The sequence below is a fragment of the Oryza glaberrima genome, chromosome 3 (genome assembly GCF_000147395.1).
Source record: "Oryza glaberrima chromosome 3, OglaRS2, whole genome shotgun sequence".
Taxonomy (NCBI): domain Eukaryota; kingdom Viridiplantae; phylum Streptophyta; class Magnoliopsida; order Poales; family Poaceae; genus Oryza; species Oryza glaberrima.
The window spans coordinates 32,398,375-32,417,011 of NC_068328.1; the positions used below are offsets into that span (position 1 = coordinate 32,398,375).

At 42.7% G+C, this 18,637-nt stretch overlaps 3 protein-coding genes across 3 annotated transcripts; 1 reads left to right on the forward strand and 2 right to left on the reverse strand.

The window, feature by feature from the left end:
• Window positions 1-512: 512 nt before the first annotated feature.
• On the reverse strand, window positions 513-3,309 carry LOC127769077 (uncharacterized). Its single transcript, XM_052294783.1, has 2 exons — window positions 2,502-3,309; window positions 513-1,023 (listed from the first exon to the last, which is right to left on the reverse strand). The coding sequence occupies exons 1-2, from the start codon at window positions 2,912-2,914 to the stop codon at window positions 963-965; spliced, it is 474 nt and encodes a 157-aa protein (XP_052150743.1). The 5' UTR covers window positions 2,915-3,309; the 3' UTR covers window positions 513-962.
• Window positions 3,310-7,279: 3,970 nt separating this feature from the next.
• On the forward strand, window positions 7,280-12,518 carry LOC127767644 (pentatricopeptide repeat-containing protein At2g02980, chloroplastic). The gene is made up of 2 exons (XM_052293047.1): window positions 7,280-11,612; window positions 12,426-12,518. The coding sequence occupies exon 1, from the start codon at window positions 7,303-7,305 to the stop codon at window positions 9,136-9,138; it is 1,836 nt and encodes a 611-aa protein (XP_052149007.1). The 5' UTR covers window positions 7,280-7,302; the 3' UTR covers window positions 9,139-11,612; window positions 12,426-12,518.
• Window positions 12,276-13,916, reverse strand: LOC127767645 (leucine-rich repeat extensin-like protein 6). The gene is made up of 2 exons (XM_052293048.1): window positions 13,378-13,916; window positions 12,276-13,128 (listed from the first exon to the last, which is right to left on the reverse strand). The coding sequence occupies exons 1-2, from the start codon at window positions 13,899-13,901 to the stop codon at window positions 12,471-12,473; spliced, it is 1,182 nt and encodes a 393-aa protein (XP_052149008.1). The 5' UTR covers window positions 13,902-13,916; the 3' UTR covers window positions 12,276-12,470.
• Between the last annotated feature and the right edge of the window lie 4,721 nt (window positions 13,917-18,637).

Here is an 18,637-nt window from a genome sequence, read left to right on the forward strand (position 1 = left end):
AAGCCACCACCCATGCACCAACAACACATAACCGGGAGAAGACTAACACCGGACCGGTCGCCACTAGGCCAACATCGGAGCTACAACCAGGATTGCTCAAAAACCCTATCCTAACAACCGACACTAACCGTACTCTATCCACATCTTTGGGAATTAGGGAGAGAAGGATGGAACCGCTCACCGTTGTCTCCTCTAGGCCCTCCAACGTGGCCAACCTGCATAAATTAGGGCGCTGACACAAGAGGAACGAAATCTAGAACGAGCTTGTACAATTGTATATGATGATGATTATTCATGTCATTCCATTCTCTTTCCACATGTATAGCAGATGCGATTAAATCTGATTACAACAAAACGGATACCTGCATCATATGATTAGATTCGAATAGAGTGGAAAAGTATCTCAAATGGGGAGGTTATTCAGGTCACTGAAGAGTTATTTGCTTGGACACCATCATGAGAAGTAATGAACAAAATGATAATACATACAATTTGTCAGAACTCAGCGTCCATGATACTAATACCAACCAAGTTCTCTTACTTTTTCAGTTGACAGCTTCAAATCAATAAGCTTTACATATGCCTTTTTGTCAAAGTGAGCACAGGATGGCAGGATCTGTTTCCACTCTCAATAACTTTATATTGTAAACTTTACAGAAGCAATAATCTTGGCTACACCACCAGGCATTGTGAAAAATGTATCACTCCTCAGCAACCAATACCAACCCCAAACAACACATAATCTGATCAACACAAGGCAGAAACATCTACAGCTAGGCAGCTATGGCGGCGGCATGTACTGATGGAACTGAGCACCGGATGCTGGGGAGCTTCAGTGGAACTCATGAAGGGGGTCAACAAAACAACCTGGCCCTCCAGTGAGAGGAAAGAAAGATCGATGATTACGTGCGAAACTCCCATTTTACAATTTACAGCAACATTGGGGAGGAAACCCTTCTGGATCATTGGATAGCGCAAACGCATTCCGCGATGTCATCTTCATCCATGGAATCTCCTGATTCACTGAGTGAAAAGAGAGCACAACGTAAGTTTAACAACAAAAAAAGGAGGAAAACAACCTGTGCTAAATGTGAAAATGCCATGTGATGAAGCGTTTTCTAGAAGGTAGAAAAGTCATTAAAGAGTTTTATGTCCACATGCTTCATTGCCATCCCTATCAAGATAAAGAGTGAAATGATGTTTCAGTTGTTGATTTATTGCTTGGTTCAGGTAAAAGTTACTAGGAACAAATGGCCTCATCTTTTCACTTACACTTATGCTTATCAGCCAAAATTTGAATTTTCAACCTTATATTTGGAGTTGATTTTGTGGTTTTTCCATTGAAGTTTATTTTTCAGCCTTTGCTTTTAGATTGCTAAGAACACATATATAAAAGTTTTATTCACAAATTATTTTTCGTTTATCAATATGCCGTTTCGCTTATTCCCCAAATAAGCGAAACAATGGGGCCGAAAGCAAATCTTTGATACCATAACAAAGCCAATATTGCGTTATAAGAGGTGACAGCCAAATAGTGTTGTGGCCAGGAATTTTCTTATTACTAGAAAGTAGTGATGAGCAATAATTTCATGGTTTGATTGGTATGTCCTTATTCTGTTTGTCTTCACATATATGGTGACTACTGATTAGAAGTCTATGACAAGGCTATATTCTGAAAGTGATTACTAGCTAGAAGTCTATGACAAGGGTACACATGATTTTCTGCAAAGACCAATGAGACTATGAATTATCTCAAAATGTTGTCAATACAGAAGCGGCACAAGTGAAATATTGTAGCCCTAGATATCACATTGACTGACTGGGATCTGCAGATAAACTTAGGGAATACCATTTCTTCAAAATGTGGCAGTGATAGAATATTATTGATGCAAACACAACCCAAAAAAAAAATATCATGCCAAATTTTGCATGGAACACTAATTCAACATGAAGTTTTTCTCTTATGTATAGAACTGATCTGAGCAATAATCACGCATTTGCACTGCACAAAGACCATGCACACACAAATGAGAATGAGGGCAATAATGCATTTTGCAACTTGTAAAGCCAGAGTGTCTGAAGTGCATTCTGACCAAGTAACTATGTCAAGTTGAACCAAACTTGGTGGCTTGACCACTTCTATCATCATCAAGAAGAAGGTATCTTGTAAGATTGAGGAACCAGATAATGCCAGCCATCATTCAAGGGACTAAACAAATGGAGAACATATCTGGCACTGCCTGGAGGATGGCTTCACTTATGTCAACACTCAACATGTGCAATCGATCGATTTAGTATCCAAGATGATTATGTCTAGCTGATAATTAGCATGCAAACCATTCGCCTAATTGATCTAAATGAATATGCATACAATTCAAAGCAACAATTCACCGCAGATCGGTGACTGCACTAATACAGCTACCCAAAATTCCAAGCTCATCCACAGTTGCAACTTTCAACAAGTTCATTGAACTGCACAGAGAGAGAGATGAGATGTATACCTTGGCTCGAATTCCTTGACCTCGGTGAGATCCTTTCCCAGCAAATCCAGCCACTTCACATTGCCTTTCTCGGCGCACTTGCTGTCGGCGCAGTCGGCCTTCTTCAGGTTACTCTTCAGCGGAGCCGGAGGCGGCGCCGCCACCGCCACCGCCGTCTTCACATCATCATCATCCTCCTCCTCCTCGTCGCCGTCGACCTCCTTGCTGTCGTCACCGTCCTTCTCCGCTACCGCCGCCTCAATCTTCTGAACCGGCGGCGGCTTGTCCTCCGCGGCGGCCGCCGGGACAGCGTCGGCGGCGGCTGCATCCTTGGATTTGTGGGCGGCGTCGCCGGCTGCATCTTTGGATTTGGGGAGGCAGGGGATGTAGCACAGGGGAGGGCCGCAGTAGCTCTCACAGTGCGAGAGCCTCATCAAACTTGGGGATTTCTTCACCGGGAGCCGCGGCCGAATCGGAGCCAAGAACACACCACATCAAATCAAACCCCCCCAAGAACAGGTTTGCACTTGCAGCAAATCAATCTGAACCAACCAGATCAACAAAGAAACTGCACGCAAGAAATCCGAGCCGGGCAAATCTCAAGAACAGCAGCAGCAGATTGAATCTTGCACTGGGAAAGGCTCAGCTTGAGCGGGACCAGGGTGAGGAAGAGGACAGGAGGAGAAGGTGAGGTGGGTCTCTCTCTCTCTCGCTCGCTCGCTCGCTCCAAGAAGCCGAAAAGGAAGCGAGAGGAGAAGAAGGGGGGAATGGATCAACGGCAACCAACCCGCGGCGGCATAACAGCGAAGCAAACGACGCGATAACCCTGCGGAAATCTCCAACTGACGGCTGAATCCATCGCAACCACTGGATAATTCTGCTCAGCGCGATAACACTCTACTCCCTCCGTCAAAAAAAAAAAAAATAATAATAATAAATAAATTTTCATATCCAACATTTGATCGTCCGTTTTATTTAAAAAAAATTATAAAAAATTAAAAAGATAAATCACGTATAAAGTATTAATCATGTTTTATCATCTAACAACAATAAAAATACTACTCTACTCTAACCACACGTTGCAATCACCACTCATGTCCCCATCAAATTTACCTGTGGATCTTGTTTCATCTCCATTTCTTTCCTTTTTTTTAACTGAGTCGAAGGTAATAACAGGGTTAGTTAAAAGGTAGATCTGGATTAGGGACGGATAATTATTTGATTCCAGTGATGGATAAGCTACACAGTTGTGTTGGGCTGCAGCCATCTCGTCATCTGTGATCATCTGTGGCTGGTGAGTCAAGCGGAGACCCATGCTTGTCGGGATCATGGAACTGTGATGAGACTGTGAGGTGTTAATTGCCCCGATGCTGACGACCACGACGATGAAGCTGTGCTCGCATCAACGTTGACGCGGAGAAGGAGAAAATTTGGCTTGGGGTGATGCATCTTTTATTTTTTTTTCTTGTACTTGGAAATTGATGAAATTTATACCTCCATGTTTGTCTGGTGGATCACCTTTGCAACTGTGCAGCTTGCAAGTTGTATCATCTAATTGATAGTACCATCTAATTGTTGTATGATCGTGATATAATATGTTTTTATGAGAAAATAATATACGCTGAAAACGATACGTGACGTGGATGTAAATGAGTTAGTCGATCCGTTCGTTCTAAAATAAACCAACCTCGTATCGAATGTGAAATATTCTAGCACGATGAATCTGAATATACTTATGTCTAGATTCATCAGACTAAAATGTTTCGCATTCTGTACGATATTGGTTTACTGGAACTTCTAGAGTGTATTTTAACTTGCTCCATTAAATTATTACTCGCAGTGTGAAATAACTTCTCTATGTGGATTGTTGGAGAAGTGGTGTTTGAAACTAGCCTTAAACGACTCACGTTTATTAGGCTACAATGAGTTGAACGCATTATATCGTGTTTACACTGATACGAATATAGGCCCTGTTTGGATTCCAGGGATATTTTTTAGCCCTCTCTCAAATAGCCCAAATAGTCAAAAAGATCAAAGGGGTAAGCTATTTGAGGGCTATTTGAAAATAACCTACCAAAAAAACTATCCCACCCAAGAGATTCTAATTGGGGCTATTTATGGTGGGGTCCACTGAAAAAATGTCTTTTCTCTGTCTCTCTCCATGAGAAGGTACATTAATGCCAAATAGCTCTTAAAATTACTCTTAGATCCAAACAACTTAGGTCTATTTTATTAGAAGGTTATTTACTTGTGCTAAAAATAGCTCTCAAAATAACTCTTTGCTAATTCTCCAAACAGGGGCATGGTATCATGATACGTAGGTAACGTGTAATCCATGTGCATGTACCGAATCAGTTTGATGCGCTCGTGCACATGCCAAATTGACAGCTACAAGTAAGGGTAGGCCTAAAATCAGTCAAATGTGCTTTCTTCATTTCAAAATGTTACAACTTAAAGATAAAATTTGACCAGTCCTGAATTGACGAATTTGAACAAAACCTTCCATCTAAATTCGTTATTCTAGAATAGATTAAATTCCATCCTATTATAATATTTTAGATAAAGGTAGTAAAACATTTCTGACCGTACGTTCCATCTATATCAGCCTCAGCCAGCTAAGTTGGCATCTAGGTGCAATCATCCCACGTTGGTTGATTTGCAACTCTTAATCAAGCTTTATATACACCACTTGAGTATAATCTACGAGACTATTTTGTATTCTTGCAATTTATGGTACCATTAATGTAATTTGACAAAGTAGTCCTTTATCCCGTCCTACCAAAGAGGTAAGTTGACTTCCTTCTTCGTGGAATAAAAAAGTGCATTGACTTTTGCTGATCACACGACTACACCATATTTTCGGGATATCCTGAGACACTAGATTTTCTCAGAGGACATGTATATATGGATACGAAAATAAAATAGGAAGTCCTCTCAAAATAAAAGAAGAAAATAAAATATGAACTCATAAGAGAGCTTAGGAGATGAAAAAAAATTTGGATGCGTTCTAAACAGCCAATGGTGTATGTATCCGATCGCGCTTTCAGAATTACGATATCTCAAGAACTTTGAATATCATCATTGCTTAGGTATCCCGCTCTCGTATCGTCTCTTTTTTTAAAAAATAAATCATTCCTTAGACATATTTTTCTACGTTATTGTTAGCTTTATATATAAGTTAGAGTACCATCGGTAGGCTTAATAAGCTAAAGAAAAAAAATAAAATTTGAATTATCGAGCTTAATTTTAAAGTTAATTATAAGATATTTTTAACGTATTTTTTTAATATTGACTTTTAATTTGCTACGAACAAATATATAAGTTTTATGTATGAATTAATTAACGTTTTAACTTATTTGAGATTATTTGAGAATATATGGGCAACCGACAAGGCTCTTAATTTCCTCGCGTGGCAATTTTTCTCTGTTCATAATATATCGAATGATTTAATTGAGACACACCAACGTGCTTTGTAAACGAATTATAGCACTTGTTTTTATCAATGAGAAACATGACAATCGCCTCACAATAAAAATAATGATCTGGAGACAATAATCATGCAAATATTTTACTAATTTCGGATGGAGATTTAGAAACAAACTTGAATAAATGTTTTCTCTATCTTGTGTTAGTATATTGATTTCCGTGTGCTCTTTATTGGGTGAATTATGTATTATAAGCAGTTGCCGGTGATATGGGCCTGGGGGTATCGTGTCTAGAGGGAGGAGGTCGCCCCCAAACCCACGTGGCACTCCCTCGAGGGGGGTCGGGCCTGGGGGTGGAGCGGCGGCTGCCCCCTCCCAATTGGGGGTCGGGCCGCCCCGATCCCCTCCACACACCTGCCAGCGTGTGCGTGCAAAGTGGGTGCGCGCAACGCCCACCTAACCGTATTTAAGGTGGATCTTGCGGCCGCGCCACACCACATTTAATGCGGCGCGCAGGCGTGGCCGACAGGCCGTGCGACGTTCGAATGACCGGCGTGGCAGGGTGGGTGCGCCTGTGCAATGCCCACCTGTCAGGCAGCGTGCAGCCTGTGCCATCCAGTCACATCGCCATGATGAGAGGCTTTTTGCGTCAAATATAGACCGGGGACAGATTTACTACTCCGGTTCAAGTTAGGGTACCCGTTCCCTGGTGAGAACGGGTGCCTGGAAGTCTTCAATAGTTAATGCAGAATGACGCAGGCGTCCCTCATGTCTCTGGCGTGATCTGATGCGGCCCATGCCGAGGTGCTGTGTGCATGGTCCTCCAAGTCAGAGGGATAACACATGTAATAAATGTAAAGAATGTTTTCTTTCTTTCCTAGGTGGGATTTTTTTTGCCCCTGTGGCAACCCCTTGGGGTATAAAAGGAGGTCTAGGCCTAGGGAGAAGGGAGAGGGTTTTTACACATATATTCCTCACAGAATCAACTACACACAGGAGTAGGATGTTACACTTCTCAGCGGCACGAACCTGTATAAACCCCTTTTATCGCATCGTTCATGAGGGGCCCGACCCCTTCCGCATCACTCCTTCCACCAAACCTCGATTCTCACCACTGCCCCTGGCCGAACTAAAAGGGGCTCTTAGTCCCCCGCTTGAGGAGTTCACCCTCCGACAACGTTGTAACTTCTTTAAAGCAAATGTTGGAATATTTCATTATTTTTATTAAAAAAACAGAAGAATGAAAACGGAATTGTGTTCTTTTGAGGACCTGTGTGTAATTCTGAACAAATGTGGGTACCAAAACGCATGACTCCTAGCACAATCTTCTCCAGTTATCCCCTCTCCGGATGCTGATCTGATCCACACTGGCCTCTCGTCCTCACTCCATAACGGCCATGTCGTCCTCGCCTCTAACCGCCACGCCTTCCCCTCTCCTTCCCGCCAAATCCAAGAACCCTCCACCCCACCACCACCACCACAACCCGCTCCTCGCCTACCTCCCGCACTGCACGAGCCTCCGCGCGCTCGCGCAGCTCCACGCCGTCGCCGTCAAGGCCGGCGGCGGCCTCCAGGCGCACCCGGCCTTCGTCACGAGGCTCCTCACGCTCTGCACGGAGCAGGGGGCGGAGGCGCCCGCGCACCTCGCGTACGCGCGCCAGGTGTTCGACAGAATCCCCCACCCGGGCGACGTCGTCTGGTACAACACGCTGCTGCGCGGGTACGCGCGCGGGGGTGGGGGCGGGGGCGGCGCGGAGGAGGCCGCGCGGGTGTTCGTCCGGATGATGGAGGAGGGGGTGGCGCCCGACACGTACACGTTCGTGTCGCTGCTCAAGGCGTGCGCGTCCGCGCGGGCCGGCGAGGAAGGGCGGCAGGCGCACGGCGTGGCGGTCAAGGCCGGCGCCGCGGAGCACGAGTACGTCGCGCCCACGCTGATCAACATGTACGCCGAGTGCGGGGACGTGCGCGCCGCGCGCGTGATGTTCGACAGGATGGACGGGGAGTGCGTCGTCTCGTACAATGCCATGATCACCGCGTCCGTCAGGAGCAGCCTGCCCAGCGAGGCGCTGGTGCTGTTCCGGGAGATGCAGGCCAAGGGGCTCAAGCCGACGTCCGTGACGTTGATTAGTGTGCTCTCGGCGTGCGCATTGCTCGGAGCTCTGGAACTTGGGAGGTGGATCCACGACTATATCAGGAAGATGAGGCTTGATTCACTTGTGAAGGTCAACACTGCGCTGATCGACATGTATGCGAAGTGTGGGAGCTTGGAGGATGCCATTGGCGTGTTCCAGGATATGGAATCAAGGGATAAACAAGCTTGGTCTGTGATGATGGTGGCATATGCTAACCATGGCTATGGCAGAGAGGCCATTTCAATGTTCGAAGAGATGAAGAAACAAGGTATCAAACCTGATGATGTTACATTCCTTGGGGTGCTCTATGCCTGCAGCCACTCTGGTATGGTGAGCGAAGGGCTCCAATACTTTGACAGCATGAGGGAATATGGCATTGTTCCAGGGATCAAGCACTATGGTTGTGTGACTGATTTGCTGGCTCGATCAGGTCAGCTAGAAAGGGCTTACAAGTTCATTGATGAACTGCCAATAAAACCAACTGCCATCTTATGGAGGACGCTGCTTTCTGCTTGTGCGGGTCATGGAGATGTCGATATGGGAAAACGTGTCTTTGAGAGGATTCTGGAGCTGGATGATTCTCATGGTGGTGACTATGTAATATTCTCAAATTTGTGTGCCAATACTGGGAGATGGGAAGAGATGAACATGGTAAGGAAGCTTATGAGTGAAAAGGGGGTGGTGAAGGTGCCAGGGTGTAGCTCAATTGAGATAGATAACATGGTTCATGAGTTCTTCGCAGGAGATGGAAGTCACCCACACTCACAGGAGGCACGCAGAATGGTTGATGAAGTTATTGAGCAGCTAAAACTTGTCGGTTATGTCCCTAATACTTCACATGTGTTTCATGTTGAAATGGGTGAGGAGGAGAAAGCAACAAGCCTAAGATACCATAGTGAGAAGCTGGCAATCTCTTTTGGGCTTCTAAATACAGCACCGGGAACTACCCTTCGTATTGTTAAGAATCTTCGTGTGTGTCCAGATTGCCATTCGATGGCAAAGCTTGTTTCTATGGTCTTTAACAGGCGAATCATACTCAGAGACCTAAATCGTTTCCACCACTTTGAAGATGGGGTCTGCTCTTGTGGTGACTACTGGTAGAGTTTAGGAACATAACTGCTGTACCAAAATACCTTATCCTTCCAGTAACACAAAGGCTTTATCCATTCAGGTATGATTAACTTGTACACCCATGAGAAACTTACTGATGATTGAAGATTCATTTTCTGAAGATTGATGATACCGAGACAATAATTACTGATCCAAGTTTGTCAATATCTACTGCATCGTCATGCCTACCACCTAATAGTTTCATTGCCTGGTTGCATACTTGCATGTATATGTTAATCCTTGAAGAGCATTTTTTTTGTTATGCCTTGCGCATGCTCTTTTTTAATTACTTACGAACACATACCACACCAAGTCGCTAAGACTAAGCTTGTGTTTGATGTTGTAGTTTGCTATTTTTCTTTTGCACCTTTCCCCCCTAAACTGATGTTCTTTTTTGATGATGTAAGTGCTAAATGAGCCATCTTAACCTTGAATTTTTTTTCCAATCCATTTCTTGTCATTGTTACTCTTGGACATGAGAAAACAACAGAGAACCAAATGTTTTACCCCTTTGTGATGAAAATACTATGTATTTTTACTATTTTACGAGTTAGCTTAATGATTTGCCTCCAGGCAAGCAGTGGAGAACAGCACACTATGCCTTGCCATGGAGTTAGATCAGATATCAAATGGGATAACTGCGGACAGCAGAAACTTTCCTCTATAAAATATTTCAGATAAAGGAATACCTGCTTTGGTGAATGTCATTAGCCTGATTAAACAACTTGGAGTTTCAGCTGGTGAAAGTGAAGAGTTACTTTCTATGAATCTAGTTGAGATTTTGATCTTTAGTTCCCCGATTGATTAGGAAATTAAGTAGTGCAAATAAGCTGTTAAGCTGAATCATGTTGGTTTTTCTATCAATGCATACAGAAATTGGTTAAAACTCAAAAGGCAAATAGATCTACACAAATGTGTCTAAGCTAAATGATGGTAATTTGGTTAGGAAAGATAGTGAAAGCTTTTCAGGGGGACCATTGTACCCTGAAGGTGACAGAGGGACCGAGAGCGTCTTCAAGAAACCTAAGATGATAATCTTGAAGCATAAGCTTCTGAATGTCTTGAAATACTTGGCTACAAATGCTGATTCAAGGACTTTGGTCTTGTTTCATATGACCAGATTTTGTAGGCTATATTTGCTGCTTGGATTAGTATACATGATTTTGATTTATCTCCATTTTATCAGCACCATTTTAAATTTGCTCGGGTGGTCATGGAACTGTGGTATGACCTTTAGCTCACTGAGTGTCCGAGAAAAAAAAAAAAAACCTTCAGTCCACTGAGCTTCAAATCATATGCAAGCATGAGACATGTAGCAAAGCTAGTTTTTTTTGGGTGAGGTAACACTATGTAGTGAAGTTGCTGTGCTTATTTAAACTTCATTGACACCATGGGAGATCCTGAAAACTTGTCTGTAGATAAATTCTATTACTTAATGAGATCACACTTCAACAAAGACCTAGCTTTAAAGATATTGGCTGGTTAGGAAACTGTCTTTAGGTTGGTAATATATCTCTTTCTAGCCTCTGCCCCCTACTACAAATCGGTGTAATGCTAGCCACAACAATTCTAGAAATAGTCATAATGAATGTTCAGACCTCAAATTCTGCTACTGAATACTGTATCACTTTGACTTCATCATCACCATACTATGCCATAAATAGATTAAGAAACCACATTGTTTGGATGACTGAAAATAAGAATCACTGAAGCAAGTTTGCTTTTTAGGATTAGGATGAAAGCCACCACTAATTCATGCTGAGATATGATTAGATTGTCCGTACACCATGTAACTAACTAACAAGACCTTGATTTCCCACCAGAAACAATGCATTTGGTTACCTGCTACCTTAAGGGACTTGATTATCACATAATTTGATATAGGTAACTTTTTACTGCTGATGAATTGAACAGTGCGGTAAGAATGATGCGGTAAGCTTTGGTTTTCAATAATTTTATGCCAATTTGCATGTTTTACTTGGTCCAATATGGCATATTCATCCTCATCACTATACATTTATTTTTACATCTTCTATTATCTGCAAATTTATCCAATTCTTGCTTGGTTAACATCTGTCTGTCGGTCACTCACTAAATGATCCAATGAAAGGTCAGCCACACCATGCCATGCTGCATGACTACTCTGTTTCTAATTTTGATTTCGACGTCTTGTATTTTTCAATCACATTGCACATGTCCTTTCTATCTTCAGAATCATCTTCGTTTACCATCTTTATGGTTGCTGTCCATCATTGGAAATTCATTGATGTGCTCATTATACCGGATGTACATTGACACAGTACATTATACTCTTCTCAGTTATCTAAATATAATCTCAGTGGATTGATGTGTGTGACTAAGACTTGAATTAAAAGTTAGAGAGACAGAGTGTGCTGGTGAAGCCGTATTGTTGAGTGGCTTGCATGAAGGAACCACAGACTGCCTGGAGCCAGCCAATATAACAGGTAAGGGAAGTTTCTTCTGATCTTGTCTTTTGAGTTGATCAACCAAAGGGAAAGAACACCCTTGTTCGTAGCTGGAATCCATGAGAAGCACTTGCTTTTTATTAATTCCCCTTTGACTAATCTTTATCAAATGCATTTACGTCCTTTGTTGTTCATCATTTGGTGTGCCTGAGCTAGAATCTTTCTTAATGTACTTACTGTGTTTCTATTTCCTCTATCTTCTGTCCTTTTTTTAAAACTTCTTTTTTTGACTAGGACATATATTCTTTCTAAGATCGAACTTTTTGACTATGGTACATGCCTGAATCGCCAGATGGCATCAAGTTAGGTACTAGCTTGCCATTAATTTCCCAACATTCATATATTTGACTTAGTATTAATCGAACTTAACAGTCATCTTTTTTAACCACTTCAGAGTAGATAGCAAATCAGTACACATTTTTTTTCTCCCTTCACATTTCATCATCTCTCCACTTTAGTGGTGGTCCTATTTTTGAACTGATTTCTAACATAGCATGGTCCCTAATCTAGCTGCATCCTAGATTCATTTCTGGACTGATGAAATCTGACACAGCTCTAAGTATTTGACAGATGAGTAATGTAGGTTGTACGGGAATTCTAGAACACTAAAAAAAACAAAAACCTTTTACAAGAGACAATATGAAAAACTGAAATAATCTTTTACCATACTTTCAGTTGGGTTCTGCAATGCAATCTGTCAATCCATTATTACTTTTTTTTCTTTCTGAAAAATAAAGATTTACTGTATATACCTTATGTATACACTTACTGAATTTTTACCCTTTCTCACAGCTCAAAGGCAGAAAACAGTTACAGCAATTACAGTTTTACCGCGGATCAATATACCGGCGGCGGAGACGCGTAGTGCACCGGCGGCGGCGGCGGCGGCGGCGACAGCGGCGCGATGCAGCCGTGCGCGTCGCAGTGCACCGGCGGGCGGTGCAGGAACGCGATGCACTCCTCGCCGGAGCGCTGGTCGGGGCGGCCGGCGATGCAGTTCTGGCGGTCGTCAACGTGCGGCACCTCGAGGCAGCGGTGCGGCTCGCCGCAGAAGAAGTTGTGGGAGTAGGTGAAGTTCTTGAGGTGCGGGAGGGCGCAGATGGAGTCCGGGATCTCGCCGGCGAGGCCGTTGTGCGCGACGTTGAGCTGCTCCAGCGCCCGCATGTGGCCGATGGTCTCCGGCAGCGCGCCGGCGAAGCCGTTGAAGCTGAGGTCGAGCACGGTGAGCTTGTCCAGCTTGCCGATCTCCGGCGGGATGCACGACGAGATGCCGCTGTTGAGGAGGACCAGCTCGTTGAGCGTCTCGGCCATGTCGCCGATGCTGCTCGGCAGGCAGCCCCCCAGCTTCGGCAGGTTCGCCAGCACGATCACCGACGCCGTCGAGTTGCTGAAGCTCTCCGTCAGCTTGAAGTCGAAGTTGTTGTTGTTGATGAACAGCGCGTCTATCTTCTTCTCGAATATCGCCGCCGGCACCTCTCCGCACAGGTTGTTAAACCTTCCCCAAACACATTACACAATTACACTTACATCATACTTTACTACGTACAAATACTACTCTCTCTTTGCAATTTTGTACGTATAAAACTATATAAATGTATAATATTATCAGCCTTAAAAAAATACGTGTAAAATTTGATATCTTCAGGTAGTGCTAAGCGTATTAAGCTACCAAAAATTTTAATGTAAAATTTAGATATCTCAAAAATATTTTCTCAAGAAACGTAAAATTTCTATGTAGATGTACCTGAGGTCGACGTATTTGAGGTCAGGGAGGCAGAGGAGTTGGGAGGGGAAGGAGCCGGAGAGGTGGTTGTTGCTGACGTCGATCTCGTGGAGGCGGTGGAGGTTGCGGAGGGAGTCGGGGAGGGAGCCGCAGAAGCGGTTGGAGTTGAGGTGGAAGACGGCGAGGTCGGTGAGGAGGCCGAGCTCCTCCGGGAGGGTGCCGGCGAGGTCGCCGTGGTTGAGGTCCACGCCGGCCACCGTGCGCGCGCACGGGTCGTCGGGCGCCGCCGCGCAGTACACGCCGAAGTAGCCGCACACCTCCGGCCCGCACCAGCTGTGCGTCAGGTTCTTGGGGTCGTCGGTGATGGCGCGCTTCAGCGCCTGCAGCGCCACGTACGCCTTCTCCAGCCGCGAGTTGTTCGTCGGCGCCGCCGCCGCCGCCGGCGCCATCGCCGGCTGCTGCGACGACGCCAGCAGCGGCGAGGCCACCACCACCGCCACGAACAGCGCCGCCGCCGCCGCCGCCGAGACGCGCATTCTCGCCATGCAATGCGACGCGTATGGCGGTACAAAGGTTGGTTGCTAGCTACACCTCACCAGCTCACCTCGTATGTTGCTATGAGTAGTAGTTGTGCTACTAATCAGTGTTTAGTACGCGTTTCTGCCGGGTGTTTAATTCTGCTTATATAGGCCATTCTTTGGAGCTTTGCACTTGTTTTTTTAAAGCTTAATTTTGTATTCTCTGTTCGTTGGTGTAAGTATGCGTGTGTGCATCATCGACTCATCTAACCTTGATTAATAATTTCTTTGTTTATTAATCTTTGTATCATTAGGAGCAGCACGGACGCATGGTTGACTGCTTCGCTTGCGATTTCCTTCTTGACGATTTTGTGCATATTTGGTAGGGTCAGCGTGTGACAAAGGGAGGAGCCGGTTCATTTTTTCTTACCTAGCAAGTTGTCTGCATGCACTAGGCTTACCTGCTTGTACACTCGAAGACACGGTCAAATTTGGAATTTGCATCGTGTGTGTGACACTGACAAATCATGCAGCACTATCTTCATGTCCTGTCCTGTGCTTTTTTTTCAGATGAGTCTAACAATTTGTACCCATCTGAGAGGCAGACTTTTAAACTGATTCTCTGAATTTTTATCCTATCTAAAGAGAACACATTCTCTGAAAAAAAAATATATCTCTATGCATGTATGCCCTTTTCTTTTCCTGAAAAATCAGTAGGGGACTGCAAAAACTGCTTAACTGAACTGGCCTTAAAGAAACCTGCACCAACAGTTGTGATGTGTGACTTTTACCTAGGATCTTGTATTGCAGATAGTTTCATTTAGACCTTATATTGCGGATTGCTTGCATTTAGATATATATCATAAAATGCTGTCTTTTTCACTCATATTGATTACTCATATCGTTCTTTGGTGAGTTTTCAAATCAAGTACATTAAAAGATGGTTTCTAGTTCTCAATCACATGATGGCCCTGACAGGGGCAAACATTGGCACTTTTAAAAAAACCGTATTAGTGCCTTTCCATTTAACTAATTAAAAGATGGAGAGAATTAACTTTAGCTCTAGCTAGTTATTCCCCGTGTTTGTTGGCCTCTCTTGTGCTGTTCCTTTTGCTTTGTTTACACCTTCTTCTCTGCTCATGTTCGCACGATCCAATCAACAGAAAGAGCCAAAAATATATATGTGTTGCCTGCACGAATTTTGACGACGAAAAGAAAGCTTCAGGGATGCTTCCTGCTTGGAACAGATTAAAAAAAAAGGCACAACTTGTGTGCAATCCAGGCAGCTTTTCTGTATTCAGTTATTCAGTGCATTGTTCAGTTACAAGGGTCATCAATTTCATCTAGTGTTTAGGCATTAGAATCTACTTATGAAAAGATTTAGAGCCATAGGTTATTAGGCTGTATCATAGCATCAGATCATGCACATTTGTTATTTCAGTCTTGTTCTTTGAGTAATTCTCGGTTGCACTTAGTACTTTGCTACTTGCAACCTGAGGTAGTGATGAATTGCATGATCTTTCAAAAAAATAAAAAGAGAGAAGCAATTGCATAAAATAGTTAAGCTACCAGTAGTTGGCATGCTTGATCAGAAATCTAAACAGAGATTATATCTAACAAACAATAACAAATTAAAAGATAATTAGATATAAATACCAGCTTGTCTGCTGTTGGTACTGTAGTATCTTTGTTCCAGATGGTAGCATCGTAGCAGCTAGCTATCCTTTCAAAAGAAATAATCTTCTCATATACCAAGCAATTCAAACCAAAATAATTGCATGATGATGCAAATATATATCATATATGCAGCTGCAGTACGTAAGGTAGTTGGCGACAACGCCATCTCCCTCTTAATCCCCTTCCTAATCTCGTCCTCCTCGTTCTTGCAGTGGGATTTACTACCTCCGTCTTAAAATAAGTGCAGCAGTGGATATCCGTGCCCAACGTTTGACCGTTCATCTTATTTGAAAATTTTGTGAAAAAATTAAAAATATTTAGTCACACATAAAGTACTATTCATGTTTTATCATCTAATAGCAATAAAAATACTAATCATAAAAAATTTTCAAATAAGATAAACGGTCAAACATTGAATGTGAATAGTGCAAAACTGTAATTATTTTGGGACGGAGAGAGTAATTTGCTATCTCCTAATCTCACATCGATCGATCTCTGAATGCATTTCACATCACGCCCCGGCACAGAACCGGTAGCATCAGATTCTGACGTGACCTGCGACTTGCTGGCTGTTGCTGTTCATCGAAGAAGCAGCAGCAGCATTTGGTGACATGTCAAGCTCTCTGAATCGCCCATCGATGAGAGATTGCTCTCGTTTTCACTAATGATTTTGTGGCTCATTTTAAATATCGCTGTGCCTACGGTTTGTGATGAATTAAAGTGCATAGTTTAATTGGTATTATATGAGATAATCTGAGGCATTATCTAGGGAAAAAAATTGTAAGATAATATGAAACTGAGATGCACTTAACAGTGCAGTGTAAAAGATGTGTGGTTTTAACTTTAAGATTCTTTGTTTAATCCGTAACATGTTTGTAATTTCTTTTCTAAAAATATTTGGAGGCACGTTTCTCTCTCCAAATCTCCTTTCGGTTTTGAAACCGATCTAGAATATGTTAAAACATTGATTTGTGGGTGTTGTATTTCAGAACTGATGACTAGAAGATGCTTCTTCCCTGGTTTGTTTATGTGCAACTGTTGTTGCAATATTAATTTGCATTTGGTATGCATGCATGTTAAGTATTTGACATGGCCGTTTCAGCTAATTTGTATTGACCTTAAATTAGCTAATTTAAGCTAATGTGCGGTTGATGATGGAGACGCCTGTTCGTATAAAGCTTAAATTATCTTGGCATGCATGCATGCATGTTAAGTATTTGACATGACCATTTCAGCTAATTTCTACCTTTTTTTTAGTTTGCCTGCTCTCTCCATGTCTGTTGCATGTGTGTTGACCAAATAGTATTAGAATGCTTCTTAATTATGCGAGGGGGTGCCACTATCATTAGAGATTATTCTCTTCGTAGGAACTATAATTGGATATTTTTTCAACCCAAATATTGTTTGGTGATGGGTCATTTGGTTCCCTACCTGTATAATTCAGTTTTTCTGACTCCTTTCTGCATTTAACATCAGGATGTAAAATAGGGTAATCTTTACAAGGGGAAAAAAAGAGAACTCCAGTTCAAGCTCATCGTTTTGGAAGGCATTCCACCTATAATTCAATGCCAACAATACAAATACATGCTCTATCTACTTTTTTTGGAATACGCAAAGTGTGTATCTTTGTATTAAGATTGAGGATGAGACTTTCACAAGAGCATCTCAGTTATATACAAACAAAATCAAAAAGAAAAAAAAGGTGCTAATAGTGATGTCTCCCAAAGTCTGGTGTGTCTGTCTTCAGCCGGGGGTGGCTAGATGGGTGCACTCGCCTTGTGCCATAGGACAGCTTCTGTCGCTGCAGCCTCTACCACTTCCCTCAGCGTCATGCTTATGTCAACCCGATTGTTTCGCTCTTTCCATACCATATTGCCCAAGCCACCAGGATGACGATCGTGTCGTAGCCATGTCATTGTGTCGTGTCAATCAGTTTCGTGCTCTCTCCCCACCAATGGATGAAAGGAGATGCATTCAAGGGGAAGCAAGAGGGCTTGTCAATGCTCTACCTACTTAGGGCCTCTTCGGATTGAGGGATTTTTCGATGATGAAATATTTCCTTTCCTATCGTTCGGTTCATAGGAATCAGCCCAAAGGAAAATCGGACGACGAATTCCTTTCCTGTGGAATTAATAGAGAAACAAAGGAAAATTTTCCATTCACTCCTACCTCATTTTTTTTCCATTTCCTATGTTTTTCCTCTGTCTATCCGAACATATGTTTACCAATCCTATCTACAATCCTGTGTTTTTCAATCATCTGTTTTACACATACATCCCTATAATATTTCTATGATTTTCCTATTCCTACAATTTTACAATCCCGTGATCTGAATAAGCCCTTATGTATACCTTACATGAACTTTCTCAGAAAGTTAACTCAGCTGACACAAAAAAAATACTAGCTCAATTAATAGGAGTGGGCATGCAAAATTTTATACATTGTTATGTAAAATTGAAGCAACTTTTTTGGTGCTTAAACTTGTTGAGGTCTGTCAAGCATGCATGTCACGCATGCAGATAGTACTCCCTCCGTCCCATAATAAGTGTAGTTGTGAGTTTCAGTACCCAATTTTGACCATCCGTTTTGTTTAAAATATTTTTATGATTAGTATTTTTGAAACAATGCTTTATACATGACTTAATTTTAAAATTTTTTTTATAAATATTTGAAATAAGACAGACGGTTAAATATTGGGCACGAAAACTTATGGCTGCACTTATAATAGTATGGAGAGAGTAGGAAGGAGTAAGGACATTCTCTGCTCTTCCATCACAGAGGAGAAAAATGCATGCAACTTGACGATGGCTGCTTCGTGATAGCTTGTGCAAAGCATTCTTAGTCCATTGCAAGAAATCAGAAGCTTCTATCTGTATCACAGCTCGTTTGATTTGCTCATTGGGACGCGTCAGTAGGAACGGAAGATCAGAAAGAAGGCCGTTTCCACGATGGAAAGAGATTTGGTTGTTTGACGTGTGCCCAAGCCCAACCACTGCAGACTCACCAACTGCAGCAGGAAGAGATCACTAGGTCAGTCACATATATGTGTTGATGATTCACTAGGTCAAAATATGTGTTTTGTTACT

Coding starts and splice junctions, on each gene's coding strand:
- LOC127769077 (XM_052294783.1), bottom strand. CDS start 2,914: ATGAGGCTCTCGCACTGTGAGAGCTACTGCGGCCCTCCCCTGTGCTAC. Junction 1,024..2,501: donor GTCAAGGAATTCGAGCCAAG/GTATACATCTCA, acceptor CTTTTCACTCAG/TGAATCAGGAGATTCCATGG.
- LOC127767644 (XM_052293047.1), top strand. CDS start 7,303: ATGTCGTCCTCGCCTCTAACCGCCACGCCTTCCCCTCTCCTTCCCGCC.
- LOC127767645 (XM_052293048.1), bottom strand. CDS start 13,901: ATGGCGAGAATGCGCGTCTCGGCGGCGGCGGCGGCGGCGCTGTTCGTG. Junction 13,129..13,377: donor CTCAAATACGTCGACCTCAG/GTACATCTACAT, acceptor TGTTTGGGGAAG/GTTTAACAACCTGTGCGGAG.